General features: G+C 36.9%; 1 protein-coding gene across 9 annotated transcripts in view; it reads right to left on the minus strand.

Moving 5' to 3' along the window:
• SLC4A10 (solute carrier family 4 member 10) overlaps positions 1 to 16,291 on the minus strand; it is a 158,125-nt gene that overhangs the window by 74,101 nt on the left and 67,733 nt on the right. For all 9 annotated transcript variants that reach the window (XR_014853494.1, XM_085066634.1, XM_085066633.1 and 6 more), the window contains 2 exons: positions 14,163 to 14,309; positions 4,437 to 4,575 (listed from right to left, as the gene is read on the minus strand). Coding sequence is in view for 8 of the 9 variants with exons in the window: in XM_085066634.1 (XP_084922760.1) it covers positions 4,437 to 4,575; positions 14,163 to 14,309 (286 nt within the window). In the remaining variant the exon portion in view is untranslated. The remainder of the gene's footprint in view (positions 1 to 4,436; positions 4,576 to 14,162; positions 14,310 to 16,291) is intronic.

The following is a 16,291-nucleotide window of genomic DNA, read 5'->3' on the forward strand; positions in this document are numbered from 1 at the left end:
CCAAATTCCGGCAGAGATACCAGTTTGCCAATTTTCTACTCATCTTATTTTCTCAATAACAAATTTAAATATATTTACTTTTGCAGTTTAATCCCTTAAATTTGCATGATTGACAAAAGCCTTCCATAGCTTCCTGGGAAACACCACTGACCCCATGTGTATATTGAGCTCATGTCACATGTATCCCATGTTTTTGGAGCATAGCTGGAGCTATCTTAGTTAAGTCTGATTGCATAGAAGAGCACTTCCCTTCTTACAGCTTTCTTTTAGTGGTAAAGACTGGCATAGGTCTATCAATCACACAGTTTAGTTCCTCTCATAGAATACTTGCTAGAAAAAAATACGCAAACCAGATTTTCAGCCAGGTACATTACTATAGGAAAAATATTGCTCAGGCAAGTGTGTGTACATACACCACATACACATCCTAGCTTCTGAAGCCATCTTCATCAGTTCCTCAGCCACCAATAAAAGGGTGCACAGGCTTCATTTTAGACTCAGTTACTGCATTTTCTGCACAATATAAAGTGGGTGATTTGTACTTAATCTGTTTCATAGTGTGGTATGTCTGCAGCAGAGAGATGGAGTATGTACTCACAACCTGCTCAACAGTCAATGGGTTTAATGTAATTTTACCATCTTATAAATTTCCACATGGGTTGTTATTGCCTACACCAATCTGAAAACCAAAGAACACAAGCATGTCAGGAACAAAGTAGAAGTGAGAAACCTATGTTTCTTATGACCTGGTTTCCTTGGAAGTTTTGATCCAGAGAAAATGCATTTAACTTTCTCACTTTCCCTAACCCATCCATTTTCCAGTCACTATTACCAATTTACTTTCTAAACTATGGACATCAGTTTATTTTCCTAACTATGCATTAAAATTTAAGCATAAGAACTTTCCTCCTGGTTCCAAGGTTCTTCCTATTTTCCTTATTACTACATAATTTTTTCTGCTCTATAAAAAGAGTGATATTCTCCAGATATTTTTGGTTGATATTAGCAGACAAACAAGTCCCAAAAATTTGGGTAAAATTTGCTACAAATCAGGCACTAATTTCCAGCCATAAACACAATAATTGCTTTCCCAACAGCTGCAACTTGCAGCTACATTATTGGGTGTATAAAATAAATCCGTTATACTTCAGTGTGTTTCTCCACAAACTTACAGAAATTTTTTTTCAGAATAGAAACTATATGTCATTTCCATAGAGAAGGCATGACTGTATAGCTGGGCTACATGCAAAAACTGCTGTAAGAATGACTGTGGCTAGCACAGGTCTTTTTTGTGAGAACATTCTGCTGTGTTTTATAAACAAAGATAAAGTTTGGATGTTTTGCAAACAGTGTCTCGAGATTTGGCAGTTCAGGCCTGGCCAATTGGGCCTAGGGGGAGGTTTCTGGCTGACCAATCTGGGTTACCTTTGAAAAGTCTATATATATGGAAATCAAAATAATAAACGCACTTTTCTTGCCTCACTGAGAACCTGGGTTTTTCTCTGCTAGCGGCTCAACAGCGACAAATGACTATTGATTTTAAAAGGTATATGTTTCTTTTGGGTTGATATCAATTGTCTGAGGAAAAAAAATAATTAATTTTATCCCTATATCAATATAACCAAGCTAGACAGTCGATTCTGCTCCATAACTAATTCCACGGATGGGACAGTCTAAATCAGATCCTGGAATGGAAGGGTCCAGTGCACTTTCAATCAAACTGAAAATATCAAGATACAGATGTATTTTGCCAGAGTCAACCCAACACCTCAGTCCAAGTGCACCAAGTGCAGAGCTTGGTGAAATGAATACATAACCACTTAGCGCTCTCACTCTCATTAAATGCAATTAATCTCTCCCTGGAACTACATCCAAAGCCAGACAGTAAGATTTACAAATATTTCCAAGGGACATTTTGCACACAGATGAAAAACGTATAATAACCCTGGAACAGCAACAAATTCAGGTTGTATCTTCTCCATATCATGCTTTTAGTCAAATCAAAGTCCTGAATCAACCACAGGCATTTAAAGTGATCCACTGTATTCATTTCTAAGCACATGATCTGGCATATTAAACACCATGTCATTTCTACTCAAGGCCACGTTGTTCTTTGTGTATATCTTTATTTCTAGAGGAGTAATTACCTCCTAATTTCTTATCATCAGTAAGTTTCATTATTATAATCCTATTTTTTCATTCAATAATAAATCTATTTACTAAGCCTAATTCTTCAGAAGTTAGCAGTCACTACCTTTCACACTAATAGTATAATCTCTCAGCATGACTTGCTGCACCTCTTCAAATAGGTCCTGACCTGTTAATAGAATTTTTACACTAGAATGCAGTTTAAGTAATACATTCCCACTGCTGTACCATATCAAATGCTTTACTTTAAAAAATTTAGATCCACTGTTTTTTCTCTGCCAGAAAAACAAAAATCAATTATCTAAGAGCATTATTAACTTAGTCTGACATGATATACCACTGTATTGCATTTTATCCAATTTTCCACTTCGCTCCAAGTCTATAATTTTTCTTTCCTTCAAGCATTGCTCTAAGCTTTATATGGCTCTTAAATTGGACTATAAGACCTCTGTTTGTCCCAACCGTTTCTATCCATTTTTTAATAGTATTGTTGTGTTTGGATTAGAACAACAACACACCTGACAGACTCACAGAAAGACAGGAATTGCCCTAGCCATTAGATACATGTTCTTTCAGTTTTCTAGGATGGAAATTATTGCACTCTTTTATTTGCATAGAAAAGCACTTTGAGTCTTATCTTCATTTTGAATTTGGTAATTTCCTTGCCATCTTTTCGTTTTCTAACCAGTCACATTGTGACATGATCACATCAAATGCAGTCTGAAATTTTTGGGTCCAAACTGAAAACAACCATTTATCTTGACCAGTTCTTTCCACATTGCAGTCCCACTCTTCCTTTGTTTCCATCTTACTGCTAAAGCTACATTTTTCACTATTAGCTATTATGTCACTGAGCTCCAAAAATATAGTTTTCTTGCCTGTTTTTTTCCTGCCCTTTTTCAACAATCTCATCTTGTTTCTATTAAACATTTTTCATTCTTTATTTCACAAACAACAATTGGGAAGGCTGTACATACAGACAGATCAACTGAAACTGAAATTTATTTCACCTACACTTTTTGAATTCTATCTTGATCAGAACCACTTGCCAATAGAAATTGTTATAATTTTCAGAAACACAATTTTTTGATAATTTGAAAAGGGATTTTTTTAAGTTGAACTAAAGAAATTGCTATTCCCCTGCTTAAAAATAACATAACACACAGTGATTTTTACTTTTTAATTACAATAGAAGCTGATGCCCCTCCTAGAGAGGTTCTGTGTATTCCTAATCAGTATGAGAACATTGCAGATGATTACCTTGATTAGATTTTCTCTCTCTGAATATTAATAAGATTATTTAGGAACATTACTGCATTCCTTTTGCAGCACAATCCCCATATGAGAATTTTCTACACATAAAGATCTATATTTAGCATCTGTCTATGCTGCCTATGAACAGATAATGGAAGGGAAGGTCACAGAAAATTCCTTGGCTCTCTGGGAAAGAAGAAATTTGCACTAAAATTACAGAGCAAACTAACAGCCCACATAATCCTTCCAGAAATCCCGCAATTTTTATTCTACTGACACCAAATATGTATTACACAGACCTTTGGGCACCATTGAGGAACACTGTCAACAACTGGCAGGGAGAGAAAGAATAAAGGTTCCAGGAAGAAAAATTAAGCAAAGATTGCTGGAAAATGTAAATTTAATGAAACTAAGCAAATCGTCTCCCATTTGAGTGGAAAAACAAACATACAATTAAACATTCTGTACCAGTACTATCTTTTCCAACAGAAATACAATCTACATAGTCTTCCACACTAATTTTGCAGACATAAAATAATCCAACGCTGAATACTCATTCTGAAAATAAACTGTTCATTGAGAGTTAGAATATGCATAAACTCTAACAAGTATATTCTAATAAATAAATTCTAGTATGTATAAATTCTAATTCTACATGTATAATTTTATAAGTTTCTTGAGGATTCAAGCAAAATATGAAGTTTGAAATATTCTTAAAATTATAAGATAAAATATGAATTGACCCAATGATTTTTAATTCACATATATGGTATATTTACGTTAATTTTTTCCATTGGTATTCACTCTGACCTATATTCATAAATCCTGATGAAAACATTTGGCTCTGGGAAATGACGAATGTTGTTGCAATACTAGCACACTAAGGATTAAAATTTTGGTTTTATTTAAGCTTTATATCTAAAATCTGTCCCTGAGCTTTCTACAGCTTTGAAATCATTCCTCAATACACCAGCAACCAATACAGATAATACAGCAACCAATACAGATAATTTTTAAGTCACGAAAACACTCACCTTGCTGTCTCCCTCCACTCTGCATCCTCTCCTTCACGCCAACAAATTTCATCAAGCTCAGTAAAGAGATCATGAGGAATGTGCTCCTCATCATCATCTTCTGTTCCAAGAATAAACTGCACCCTTTGTGATGGGGTATCTGGAGAAAAAAAATATATCAAGTCCAAAACACCAATTTTTTTTCCCTAAGAAAACAAACTTCATGAGATTATCCAGATGCTTTCATGCATATCACTTACTGCCACAGAAAAAAAATTAGTTTTTTTCTAAGAACATTCATTTATACACAAACACATTCACACTGAGATCTCTTCATTTACTGCAGTTGACAAGTCCACTGTTTAAAAAACTCATCCAAAGAGTTTAAACTCTGTGGATGTGATGTATAGAAACAGGGTCTTTTGGAATCTGGAATGGTATCTCCAAAAAAAAAAAAAAAAGGCACACAGAGAGCAGCACAGATAAAGCTGAATAGAGCTGATAAAAGTCTTTTACACCAATGTTAGAAAAACTACTTTGCCACTTCCTAAATCTAAATCTGCAGATCCATCTCAGCTCACAAAGCTAGTATATTAAATGTGAAATCTTTGCTGTAGGAGAAAGAAACCAAATGAAACCTAATGTATGTCTAATGTCAACATACAACTGCAAACTTGATGCCATATCTGCCCCTTTGTTAACTGTTTCCACCTAGTTAGAACCTGTTTCTACCTATCTAGCTGCTTGAGATACACAACTTGGTGATCTGTCCCAGCTTCCTCATTTTATTCTTCCTATATCCGTCTTCCCTTACAATATTGTTACTGGTTAATTTTCTTCATAACCTTTCAGGGCAGGCAGCTAAATATATTTCGGAGACATACTATAATTTTTTTCACTCAAAAATTCCCTGAATTCACAGAGCATCTTAAAATACATGTCTATTCAATGTTCATAGCTCAAGTGCTGCATTAAAAAAAAAAATTATTTGCTTATTTAAATGCAAATCTCAAATGACCAAACTCTGATGAAACACAGTCTCTCTACCAATACTTAGTTGCTTTTTCTGCTAATGTATTTTAGATTTCTGAAAGGAACCAAAAGTCCTCTGTGAGAGCTGATGGAGGCCAGGCTGCCAGTCAACTGAAAAACTGATTATCCAGCAGAACAGCTCAGTGATTCCTTGAACATTGTCTAAATGAAGTTCAGTTCTATAACCATATTTGTAAGACAAGCTGCAGTATTCCATCTAACAGTGAAGAGCATCACTGCACAGGGTCCTCAAGCTCTTTGAATGTTGGAAAGACTGAGATGATAGCACCCATTGAACGCTCATTAAAGAGCAAACACAGCATCAATCCAAATCAATGAAATGGGCCACTGACACAGAAAATTAAATTCAGCAATAAAGATACCTTTTCAATAGTAGTACTAAACTTGCTATAGCTATGAAACACAAACAGTACATGACAGTTTTCATGTGAGGTCTATTTGCTTAAACAGAGTGTAAAGATATACAGTCAAGCCTATTTACTCCTCCACAAAGCAAGGAAATTTAACCCAAGAAGAAATACTGGATGGGAGGGAGAAAGATATGGGCTCAGTTACTACAAAGTGCTACAGAATGGAACAACAGGGGGTACAGCTACAGAAATTACTTTTGGTGAATCACTGAAGAATCACAACTCCTCCATGTTACCCTTTCTTTGCTTTCTCTTCGCCTTCACTGTTCACTCCTCTTTTTTCTTCAAAATCATTCTACTTTTTTTTTTTAATCTGAGACTAGAAAGTATATTCTTGTCAAGAATTGTGCCACTTTTTAAGACTGTTTTGCAGAAGCACAAAATTCAGGGAGATATGAATTTACACAGGATTTGTGCATATGACTACTAACAGAACATGGAAAGCAAGCTACTTTGGTAGAGAGCTGGACTGCAGTTAGAATCAGAGAATAAGCATTGCCAGGAACATCCTGTACTCTTGATAAAATCAGGACTAGAACTGATTTACAGCAACTGCTACTGTTAAGTAATAAATGAGCAGTGTTGTACCGCAGAGCTGCAGCTTTATGACAGTTATGATCCTCATGCAAATACATGCTTTCAGTGTGGGAAGAAAAGCAGCAGATCAGAAATCTCTTGAAGTCAGGTGAGTAGTAACAAGGAATCACCTTGCTGCAGCAATTTGCTAGTATTGGGTCTTCTGTGTAACAAGCTACTTGACTGACAACAGTGAATCAGAATCTTTCAGGTTGAAAAGAGATCTAACATCATCGAGTACAGCCGTGAACCAAGCATTGCCAAGTCCACCCCAAACTAGACCACATTTATAGGAATGACAAAATATGCACTAAATTATCTTCTTCCTTGTTAAGAAAGCAGTAAAAAAAGCTGCTAGATTCTATTTTCTTTACTACTGTAATTTTTATTGGTATTTGAAACATGCAAGTCCCAGTTTCATTTTCAGACAACAAGCTGAAAAGAAAAAGTTACCATTTGCTTTACAGTACAATCATTTTATCTGAAGAACAAAACCCTAAGAGACTTAAACAATAGGAAAGTTATAATAAAAGCAACAGATCTTTTGGTTCTACTTATAAAACTGAATTATTCTGTACTACTGTATATTCTGTACTGTATTATACTGTACTATTCATGAGCAATGCCAGAAAGATTTGGCTCATATTCATAGGAGTAATAAATATCAAATATGTCATTAATATGCTATATAGAAAATTAGTAATATGTGATTCAAAGTCAGTATGAAAGAATACTTCAATTGCTGACTGTCAAACTGTGATAACTTAATCCTCAGTGCAGAAGCATAATATTTGCAAACTAGGACACAATGTTTTCTCCAGTCTAGGAAAACAGAAATTGGCTTGAATATTATTTTTGTCTATCCCTACTTCAAGTAGCACAGCCAGTATAAAAAAAAATCCTTCATACTATTATTACTATTTCTAAAAAGTAATGAACTCAATCTAGACCAATATTTTAAAAAAATTAATGAGTGAGACTAATCGGTTACAGTAATATTTCTATCACTGCAGTTGTTTTATATCAGAGTTATCAGAAGCAACATGAATTTGAAGTTTCACAGTAAGCATCTGATGAGTCTCCCAAGTAACTAGTTCATCACCAGTTCAGGAAATTCTCCAGCTAGAACTGGGTAGAAAGTCTGGTAAACAGCAGGAGCAGGGGTACCATCAAGGAGCACTCCTGCTTGGCTAATGAGCAGTCTCAGTCAGGAAAATTGAAGCAGTTTTCTGTGTGCTGTGGCTTCACCAGCCACTCTGTTTCATCCCTGGGTTTCTCTGGCCTTGTGCTCATCTCATACATGCAGCACTGGCATCCAAACTACCTCTGATACCTCAAATTCATTGCATGCATGCAAATTCTGAGTATTCCACATTTAAAAATCTGGCTAATTCCACTAGTATATTAAAAGGGTAAAAATTAAGACCTGGTGGTTAAGCTATTGTCAAACACACAAATTCAAAATGGGACTCAGTGGTGCAGAAAGCAAGTGACCTTGCAGAAACCTGACACACTGATCTGTATTATGACACTTTTAAAAACATCAACATCCCTAAAACAAATGCAACATGTGGGCATAGACATCCCAAAAGAGCTGATTTGAAAGCCAGAATTTCTAATGACCTAATTTCCAGAGGGACACATGAAGAGCTGCTCCCTGGAACAGTGCTCAGTGCAGGTAGTGGCAAACACTGTCCCACATCATCATCCCACCTTGCAACACACATGTAGAAAGGAACCACAGGTGGCATTTTCTCCATTTAAAACATCTCCAAGTGCAACCACAACTCTGGGTCAGGACTGCTCCCTTTTGCCCAAGGGAACAAGGTAAAATTAAGATGGTCTGGAGTAAGGAAGTCTTGGTCTGGGGTAAGGAGAATCAGTCTCAGTCCCTTCACATAAATTCATCCCAGCAAACATTTTGTTCCACTAGAGCAGTCAGAGTAATGCACATCTCCTCTGTGAGTGCCAGGGCTTCATCTGGGACAAACCACCCTGCCATCAGGCAGAACTGCTCACCATCCACCCAGGCAATACCACAAGCAGAAATACAGCTTTCGGTACATACAAAGTGTATCCAAATTCTGTCCTCGGCTCTTGATAAACTCTAGAAAGTGTGCAAAAATGTATTTCTAGTAACACTCTCTTAGCTCACTTGTCAGAACAGGTTTATGTATTTCTCAGCCTGTCGAGCCTGCATTGAAGGGTAGAATTAGTAGGCAAATTCTTTTTACTGGGGTCAGCAGATGAAGGAGTAAGAGACTACTTTTTCTACATTAGAAAACATGCTATCTGTTAAAATAAAACTTACATTACAGGAATTTACATAAGAGAGTAAGCAACAAGATTTAATCCATGCTTTGTGCTCTTGTACATTCACATTAAAATAATATTAAATATGCAAACTACTTTTTATTACTCACAGCACAGGACAAACTGCACACAGGGAGTTAACAGGTATAACACAGTTGACATCAATAACAATCCCTTACAAACCAAGAGGAAATGGTGTGAAAGATTCATGGGATGAGAGAAAAAAAAGGAACATTTTAGACACAAACATTCATCATCCTCCTGCTTGTAGTCACCACAGAAGTGGTAGATGGGGACTCTGCCCTAACCCCCTTCCTTTGCAGACTGGACTCTGCCCTTCACTCAGAAATCAGTAAAGGTAGGGATCATAAGTTCCTTTTTTTAATTAGAAAATATTATAAAAGTTAAAACAAAATTTGCATTACTAAAGCCCACCTAAAGTAACAACCAGCCATACAGGACACTTCTGAAAATCTCTTCACAGACCTTAGAAATCACATGTTGGGCTGGGAGAAAGTATTCCCTTGGCTGTTCTCTGGCACTTTATCCCTACAGGTACAATCTGCTTCAGGAAACCATCCCAACATTTTCTTGATATGAATTATTTCCATCAACCCAGGGCTACGACAACTAATCATATCTTTTAGATCTACAATATGGACAATTCCCAAGCTTTAATTCTCTTTTTTTTGCTGAATTCTTAAAACTGCAGTAATGATACACTATTTTAATCCAGATTTGCAGCAATCTGTTCCACAGCTGCCCAGACTTTCAAATGTCCAAGTTCATCCTTCATCATACAAGCCTACAGTAGGTGAATTCTCTTAACAGCCACACTCTTTACAAATCATTAAATTTTCCCTGCCAATAATAACCCTTCAGCACTTGAGATTAGGTACCAAATATAGTCAGCTGAGTCTTTTCAATCTACTTTCTTCAAATCCTTCTACTAACCAAGAGAAGCCCCCCTTTGCAACTCACTTTTTTTGCTTGCATTACCTACAGAGAGTCTTTCCTGAGCCCTGTGTGCAGACCTGTGTCAGACTCACCTTCAGGGCTGCTCTGCTTCCCTTGCCACATCCAATATCATGAATTACAAATTTAAGCCTCTTTAAAACTAGGGATTACTAAATCCAGATTTCTTAAAAGAACAAAAAAGAACAAACCAAACCTTCCACAAGCCCCAGTAGCACTTAGTCATACAAGACACACATGAGGCTGTAATCAAAGCCCAGCTCTCACAGCTGTGCTCACTTTAACTCTCAACAAAACCTACCATTTAAGATACCCTCTTCAGAGCTAAAGTCTTCTTATTCCACCATTTTAAAACAGCTACTCAAATATCTGTAACTCACAAGTACCAAAGAGCTGTTTCATCAGTTACAGGCAAATAACAGACATCAAAAACGCCACTGAAAACTGCCACCAAAATCCACATGGACGCCAAGCAAGTGCAACCCCTGCAGCCAAAGGGAAATCTGCACCAGGCTTTCGGGGCCACCACAACCCAGAACACTGATGGAGCCTCGTGGTCCTGCAGCTCACAGGGGCTGGCACCCATTGCCCTCACAGCAAGCAGCACCAAGGAGATGCCCCAGGCTAGAAACAGCTTGCCTTTTTTTCTCAAATTAGTTTTAATTTGCATCAATTCCCTTATTTAATTCACAAAGCAGTCACAATACTTACCCACAAGGAGAGCTGTGGAGAAGGGGAGTTTAAGACCGAAATGAAACAGGGTCCTTAAATACAACAGCAGCATTTCAGCTGAGAATGGTAAACCAATGCAACAAACAGTGTTACTGCCTTTTCAACTAGAGTGGATAAATTCACCGAATTTTTGCTTCTCTTCAAAAAGAAGAAACTTAAGATGGTGAAAATCTAGACCCTGAAATCACTTAGCTTACAATTTTTACTGCCCACAAAGCTTCTCAATGTGCAAACCATGTAATCTGCAAATTGTGCAATTTACAGGCACATCATTATTGCAAAATGGAAACACCTTTTACAACCTCATCTAATCAAGAGGCAACAGAGAGAGAGACTCAGGTGTAGGGAAAATAAAACTGATACCTGAGTAACTGATCTGTGCTCCTAAATGACAGGACTCTTTTTCTTTCCACTAACTACAAATTCTGCACATTATTTGTCTAATCTGGAGTCATCTCTGAATCTGTACAATGAGAACACTTGGGTTATTTTTAAAAAGTGACAGTAGGAGATTAAAAAAAGGAAAAAGAAAAAAAAAAAAAAGCTTGTGAGCTGATGTCAGAATGTTCTAAAAATCTATTCCCTACAGAAACCTTCCCAGAAAGTGGCTGGTACAGCTTTCCCAGCCAGGATTCAAAGGGATTACCAGGAAGATTCCACCTGTTGGTGGTACACTGACTAGAGGTGCTTTCTAGCCATGCTGACACAAAGAAAACAGTTTAAGAAATGGCTTTTTACTTTTTCAGGGCCCACACAGCCCCAGGTGCACTGCACAGCTCCCTGCAGCTGTGACAGCGGAGCAAGACCTGCACATGATGGTACTGCACAGATAAAGTTATAAATTATACAGGTATAAATTATGACAAAAATAATGCTTTTTCCCATGCTGGGTCAACAGAGCACTGTGGAGCATTTAAAGTCTCAATATTTCAGATGTTTACTTGTTCAGGAATCTCTATTATTCAGTTGCTGGATCTTTTGCTTTTATTATACATCCTTTCATACTTGTCTGCTTCAAAACACTGCTAATTTATTCTCTTGTATCATAAAAATCCTTACGTATTTTTCTGACTTACTTCAAAGCACTGTTTTCTATCACTTGGTCTCACAGTGCTTATTTTCTCCATCTTTTCTTCTTGCACCTGCTCATCAAAATGTTTTTTTTCTTTCCCCTCTTCCCTCCCAGTTCCTAAGCATACAGCCTTCTACTATTTGGCAGAAATGCATTAAAAGGTGTCTATAGAGGGATGGAGCTAAGCACTTCTGCTTGCTCAATTAAATCAGAATGATTCATAAATTAAGGGACTAGTTTGGATCTACTCTCTCAGATAATACAGTCACTCCTATTGAGTGACATCAAGGAAAGGAAGTTCATTTGCCTTCCTTCAAGCTTCCTTCAGCCTCTGGTTACTGTTAGAAACGTGTAGTCATGGGGGAAAAGGGCTAAAAAGCATTATTGAGGTTTTTTAAATTCAGATTTAGTATGGGAAGTATCTGTTGCTCCCTCTGTGCAAATAAAGCATAGAAAAACTGTGCATATATTCTCTCTAAAGGCAGTGCTTCTCCCCAGGCAGCACAACAAGCTGTCTGAAACGCCCATAAGGAAAAACCATAGTAAAAGAAGAATGTGGATATAGACTACTATTAATCTCTGCATTATTTTGTCTGCCTGCTCTGTATGTGCTTAACCTCACCATAACTGTAGCATTTAGGATTCGCCTTCATTATGCAAATCCCTTTCACTCTTGTCTATAGAATGCCACATTTCTGCCTGGATGGAGAGATGTCAAAGCTCAAAATCTGCTTCACTGGCCAAACTTCCAGGAGTCAGATAGAAAAAGGGAAAAACCCTCAAAATTTACTATTCAGATAATTATTCAGGGTGAAAGATTGGGTATTTTCCGATTTGTGGTTCTCTTTGGATTCTTTGAATTTTTATCAACCAAGCACTTTTGAGAATATCTTCAGCATTCTGAATCCAGAAGAGATTTCCATATTTCTGGCCTATAACTTGTCTGTCAAGTGACATCAGTTGCACACACACTTTAGTTGGTAGTTATAATACCTTTAAAAGTGAAAATGTGACTTAAAAAACTGCAGACCTTTACTCATTTCTTGAGGTACACCCGAGGATGACTGCAGTGAGCATCAGATTACAAATGCACTTCAAAACTACTTTGTTTTCATATTACTGCTACTTCACCCTCAGAGATCCTTTAAACACAGGCTGATTTATTACCCAACAAAGAATTGTGTTAAACATTGCATTTTACTGTACGCACAAATGTCAAAGACTATTAAGGACAGATTCAGCCAGTTAATTTCTTTTTTTTTACTTTTGACATTAAGAAGGACACAAGCCTAGGTCTCCAGAAGTTGAAAGAACAGAGTTAAGTTCTCAGCCAAAATGTGTCACATACTGGCACTTAAATAAAACCAGATGACTCAACAGAAGACACTGTTTCATAGTTCAAGATATCTCACTTCTTGGCTAATGTAACTTTCAATTGTTTCTTTTTAATCTGACTTTATATGTATATATGCATATTCTTTTTGAAAACTGTTTTAATAATTTATGAACTTTGTTTTTTTCCAAGAAACAGGTTTCAATATAGTATTGGGTCTTTGTACATTTGAAATCCATTCCAGACAGAACCACCACAGCCAATTTTTACTTCACTGTTCAGTCTTCAAAACATAACTTGTATCTGCTAAGTTTGAAAAAGTCTTGACTTTGTTTTATGCTCAGTATAATAAACCATTGAGCAAGATTTGAGAACTTCAAGCTCTAACCATCAGCACTTAGAATATACTTGCTCAAAAGCTTTCCATATAGAAACTTCTGATTAAAAGAAAGTCTTATAATTACTTTTCTGTAACCTGAAATTACAATGGCACATTTCCCTAATGATGTAAAAACATACAAGCAAATTGTTTTCTATACATGCTTCCATTATATTTTAAATACTTACCATAGCCCTGGACATTTCATCACGTGCACTTTTTATTTTTGAACAGCACATAATATTCTCATGTTTTGTGACAAAGCTTGGCTAACTTATTATTGACTACCTTTTCATCTTCTCTGTAATGTTTTCTAATTTAAAATTTTGAGAATTTTAGGAGTTTCATATCAGATTTTTTTACTGAAAGGTATTTTTTCCTGCTTGCTCTCAAGTCTTCAGTTAGCAGATTCATGTCACAATGGCACATTTACAATGTTGTGTTAGGAAAAAGGTAAATACAACCTGGATCACAGTTTGAATCTGATAAAACACTACAGCTTCAGTAACATCAACACTATTACCAAACTAGTTGTAAAGGACCACAACTCTTCTATGTTATGTTTTAGGGGCAAATACTCCCAAGCCTTCCCCGAGGGCAGCTGGTGCCATAAAGCACTTCCCCCCTCCGTGGTGACAGCAGTCTGTCTTTGTGAGAGCACTCAGGAACAGCCTCCCACAGTGCTCCTTCAGTGCTAGAAGCTACTGAGATTTTTCATGTATGGACTGCCACTGGTGCTGCCCTTCAGTGGATTTGTTCAAAGGAATGAATCACCAGCAGAGGCTCTGGTGGATTCTCCAAAACCCTGCTGCCTCTCATGTCCAAGTGATAACAGGACAGACTATGCATAATCATACTGATGTTTATTATTAGAAGACCTCTCCAGAAATAAAATTTGTCTTACCAAAAGGAGGAGATTCTCTCCCATCTTCTAATCCTGAATCTCGCTCTCTGTCTCTCTTTCTGTGTTTGTGCCCGCGGTGCCGATGGCGTCGGTGACTTTTTCTTCCACCCAATGGCACATGAACCCCAATGAACAATGTTCGATGGCCTACAGGTAAAAAAAGTACCTTTTAAAAAGGAGTCATGGCAACATAACAACAATATTAACAACCTTAATAGCATTAATGATATAATTATTACTATAATTTTGAAGTTATATTGATTATTCTAATGTTAATAGTCATAGCAGTATTCCTTCCAACACTGATGATTATGCATCACAGATACAGAACCCCTTAACACAGGAAGAAATCCCATTACTGAAGCCCTTATGATGCAGTGCCAGATTTGTATTTTTTCCTTCAAATTTGCATCTTTGTATGTGAACTTCCATTAAAGCCAGGCAGGTGTTCTGTTAAATGTCTTCCAAAACAGTAACATGAAGAGACACATGGATCTCTTTGGATTGAACATTTGTTAAAGTTGCTGTTTGCTTTGTGTGTACAAGAACTTTACCAAACTCATTCCTATTTATGAGCCAAACCTTGACAGAATTCTTGTGGGAAATTCACTGACTAGAAAACGAAGAAGAAAAAAATAAAGAAATCAAAAAAACTAAGTAAGCACGAGCACAAAATCCCTATACAACTTTATCTGCTTACATCATAAATACACTGCTGATACGTTAGAGTACTTTCATTCCTCCTGTTTATTTTTTTTAAATACATAGGAAGGTACACATTGCATACCTGCCACCTTCAAGCCTGAGGGATTTTATGTTGCTGATCAAGCCCAAAATATTTAGCTCTCTTAGCTATTGATCACAGGATCACAGCCTCACAGGGCTCACAGGATCAGAGCACAGAAAAGCATTCAGAACAGGGAGAGCACAGCAGAAATGTGCTGAAAGAACCACTAACCAGAACAAATGGCAAAGGAATCATGACTCACTACAGGCAGGTCTCCTACATTTACTCAGCAGAAAGACATAGTCCAGATTACTCATCTCAAATAACATTATTTTCTCCTTGAAATGAACATAACACAGCCCATGGATAATTGCTGCTTTGCTGTAATCATTCAGCAGTGTCAATCATGTGGAAAAGGTCAAGACCGTTAAGCTAAGGTAGCACGTGATCTCTAATCCCATGGAGACTCCAGAGAAGGCAGAAAACACAGCAAAGCAGCATGTGTCACAAAAAACCAAATAAATCCAAAGCTGACGGGAATTCTCTGCAGAGGCAGAGCTAAAAAAGCTGCAGAAGAGATTCTGTACACCACACTAGTTACTTCCTCAACTTTCTTCCATGTAGAGGAGACTAGAAAGCAGAGGCATCGATTTTTGAGACACCAGTCTTGTGGGGTCAGGAGATTTTCGTAAAACAATGCCCATGAGCTGAAAAATATTCATTTATTTATTAAATACATCTTTCTTCTTGTTTATTATATTTAACCCAAGAAATGGCTTAAAGAGAACTGCTGCCTTTTGTGTATTTCAAATGCATTGCAGTCAGTAGACCATGACACAAGGAAAAATGTGTTCAATAAAAAGAATTCATTAAAAATGTGTTCAATAAAAAGAATTCATTTAAAAGATACTGAAGGACATGAGTAATGTAGTATTTTACATTTCCTTACCCCTTTCGTTAGACAGAAGAAAAAGCAAAACAACATTTTGAAGTGAATGGGTTTTCCTTCCTAAGATTTTAGTAATTTCCAGAGGTGCAAATAGATTGGTTTTTTAATTTAGTAATTTAGTACATTCCTGCTGCTTTGTGATAGAAGTGGGCATGCTTATCCTAGTTTTCTCCCACTTCAATGATCAGATTGTACCTGCATCAGGAAATGCAGATTGAGACTCAGATTTCAATTAATTTCCAGGGCTGAAACCAGGACTTGAGTCCAGACTGTTCTTAATTCAGTACACTCAGAAACAGTGCCAGAACATTTGTGTGTGTGTGTCTGAATGCCACAGCAACTTTCCTTATACAGACACAACCAGTTCCCACTGAAAAATATTTTAAAAAACAGGAACCTGGAATCTTAAATAGATAACAAGGAAAAAGCAAAGTGGATTTTACTCTTTCTGTG

Source organism: Lichenostomus cassidix, chromosome 7 (assembly GCF_008360975.1).
Source record: "Lichenostomus cassidix isolate B80296 chromosome 7, HeHo_3.0, whole genome shotgun sequence".
Lineage (NCBI taxonomy): Eukaryota > Metazoa > Chordata > Aves > Passeriformes > Meliphagidae > Lichenostomus > Lichenostomus cassidix.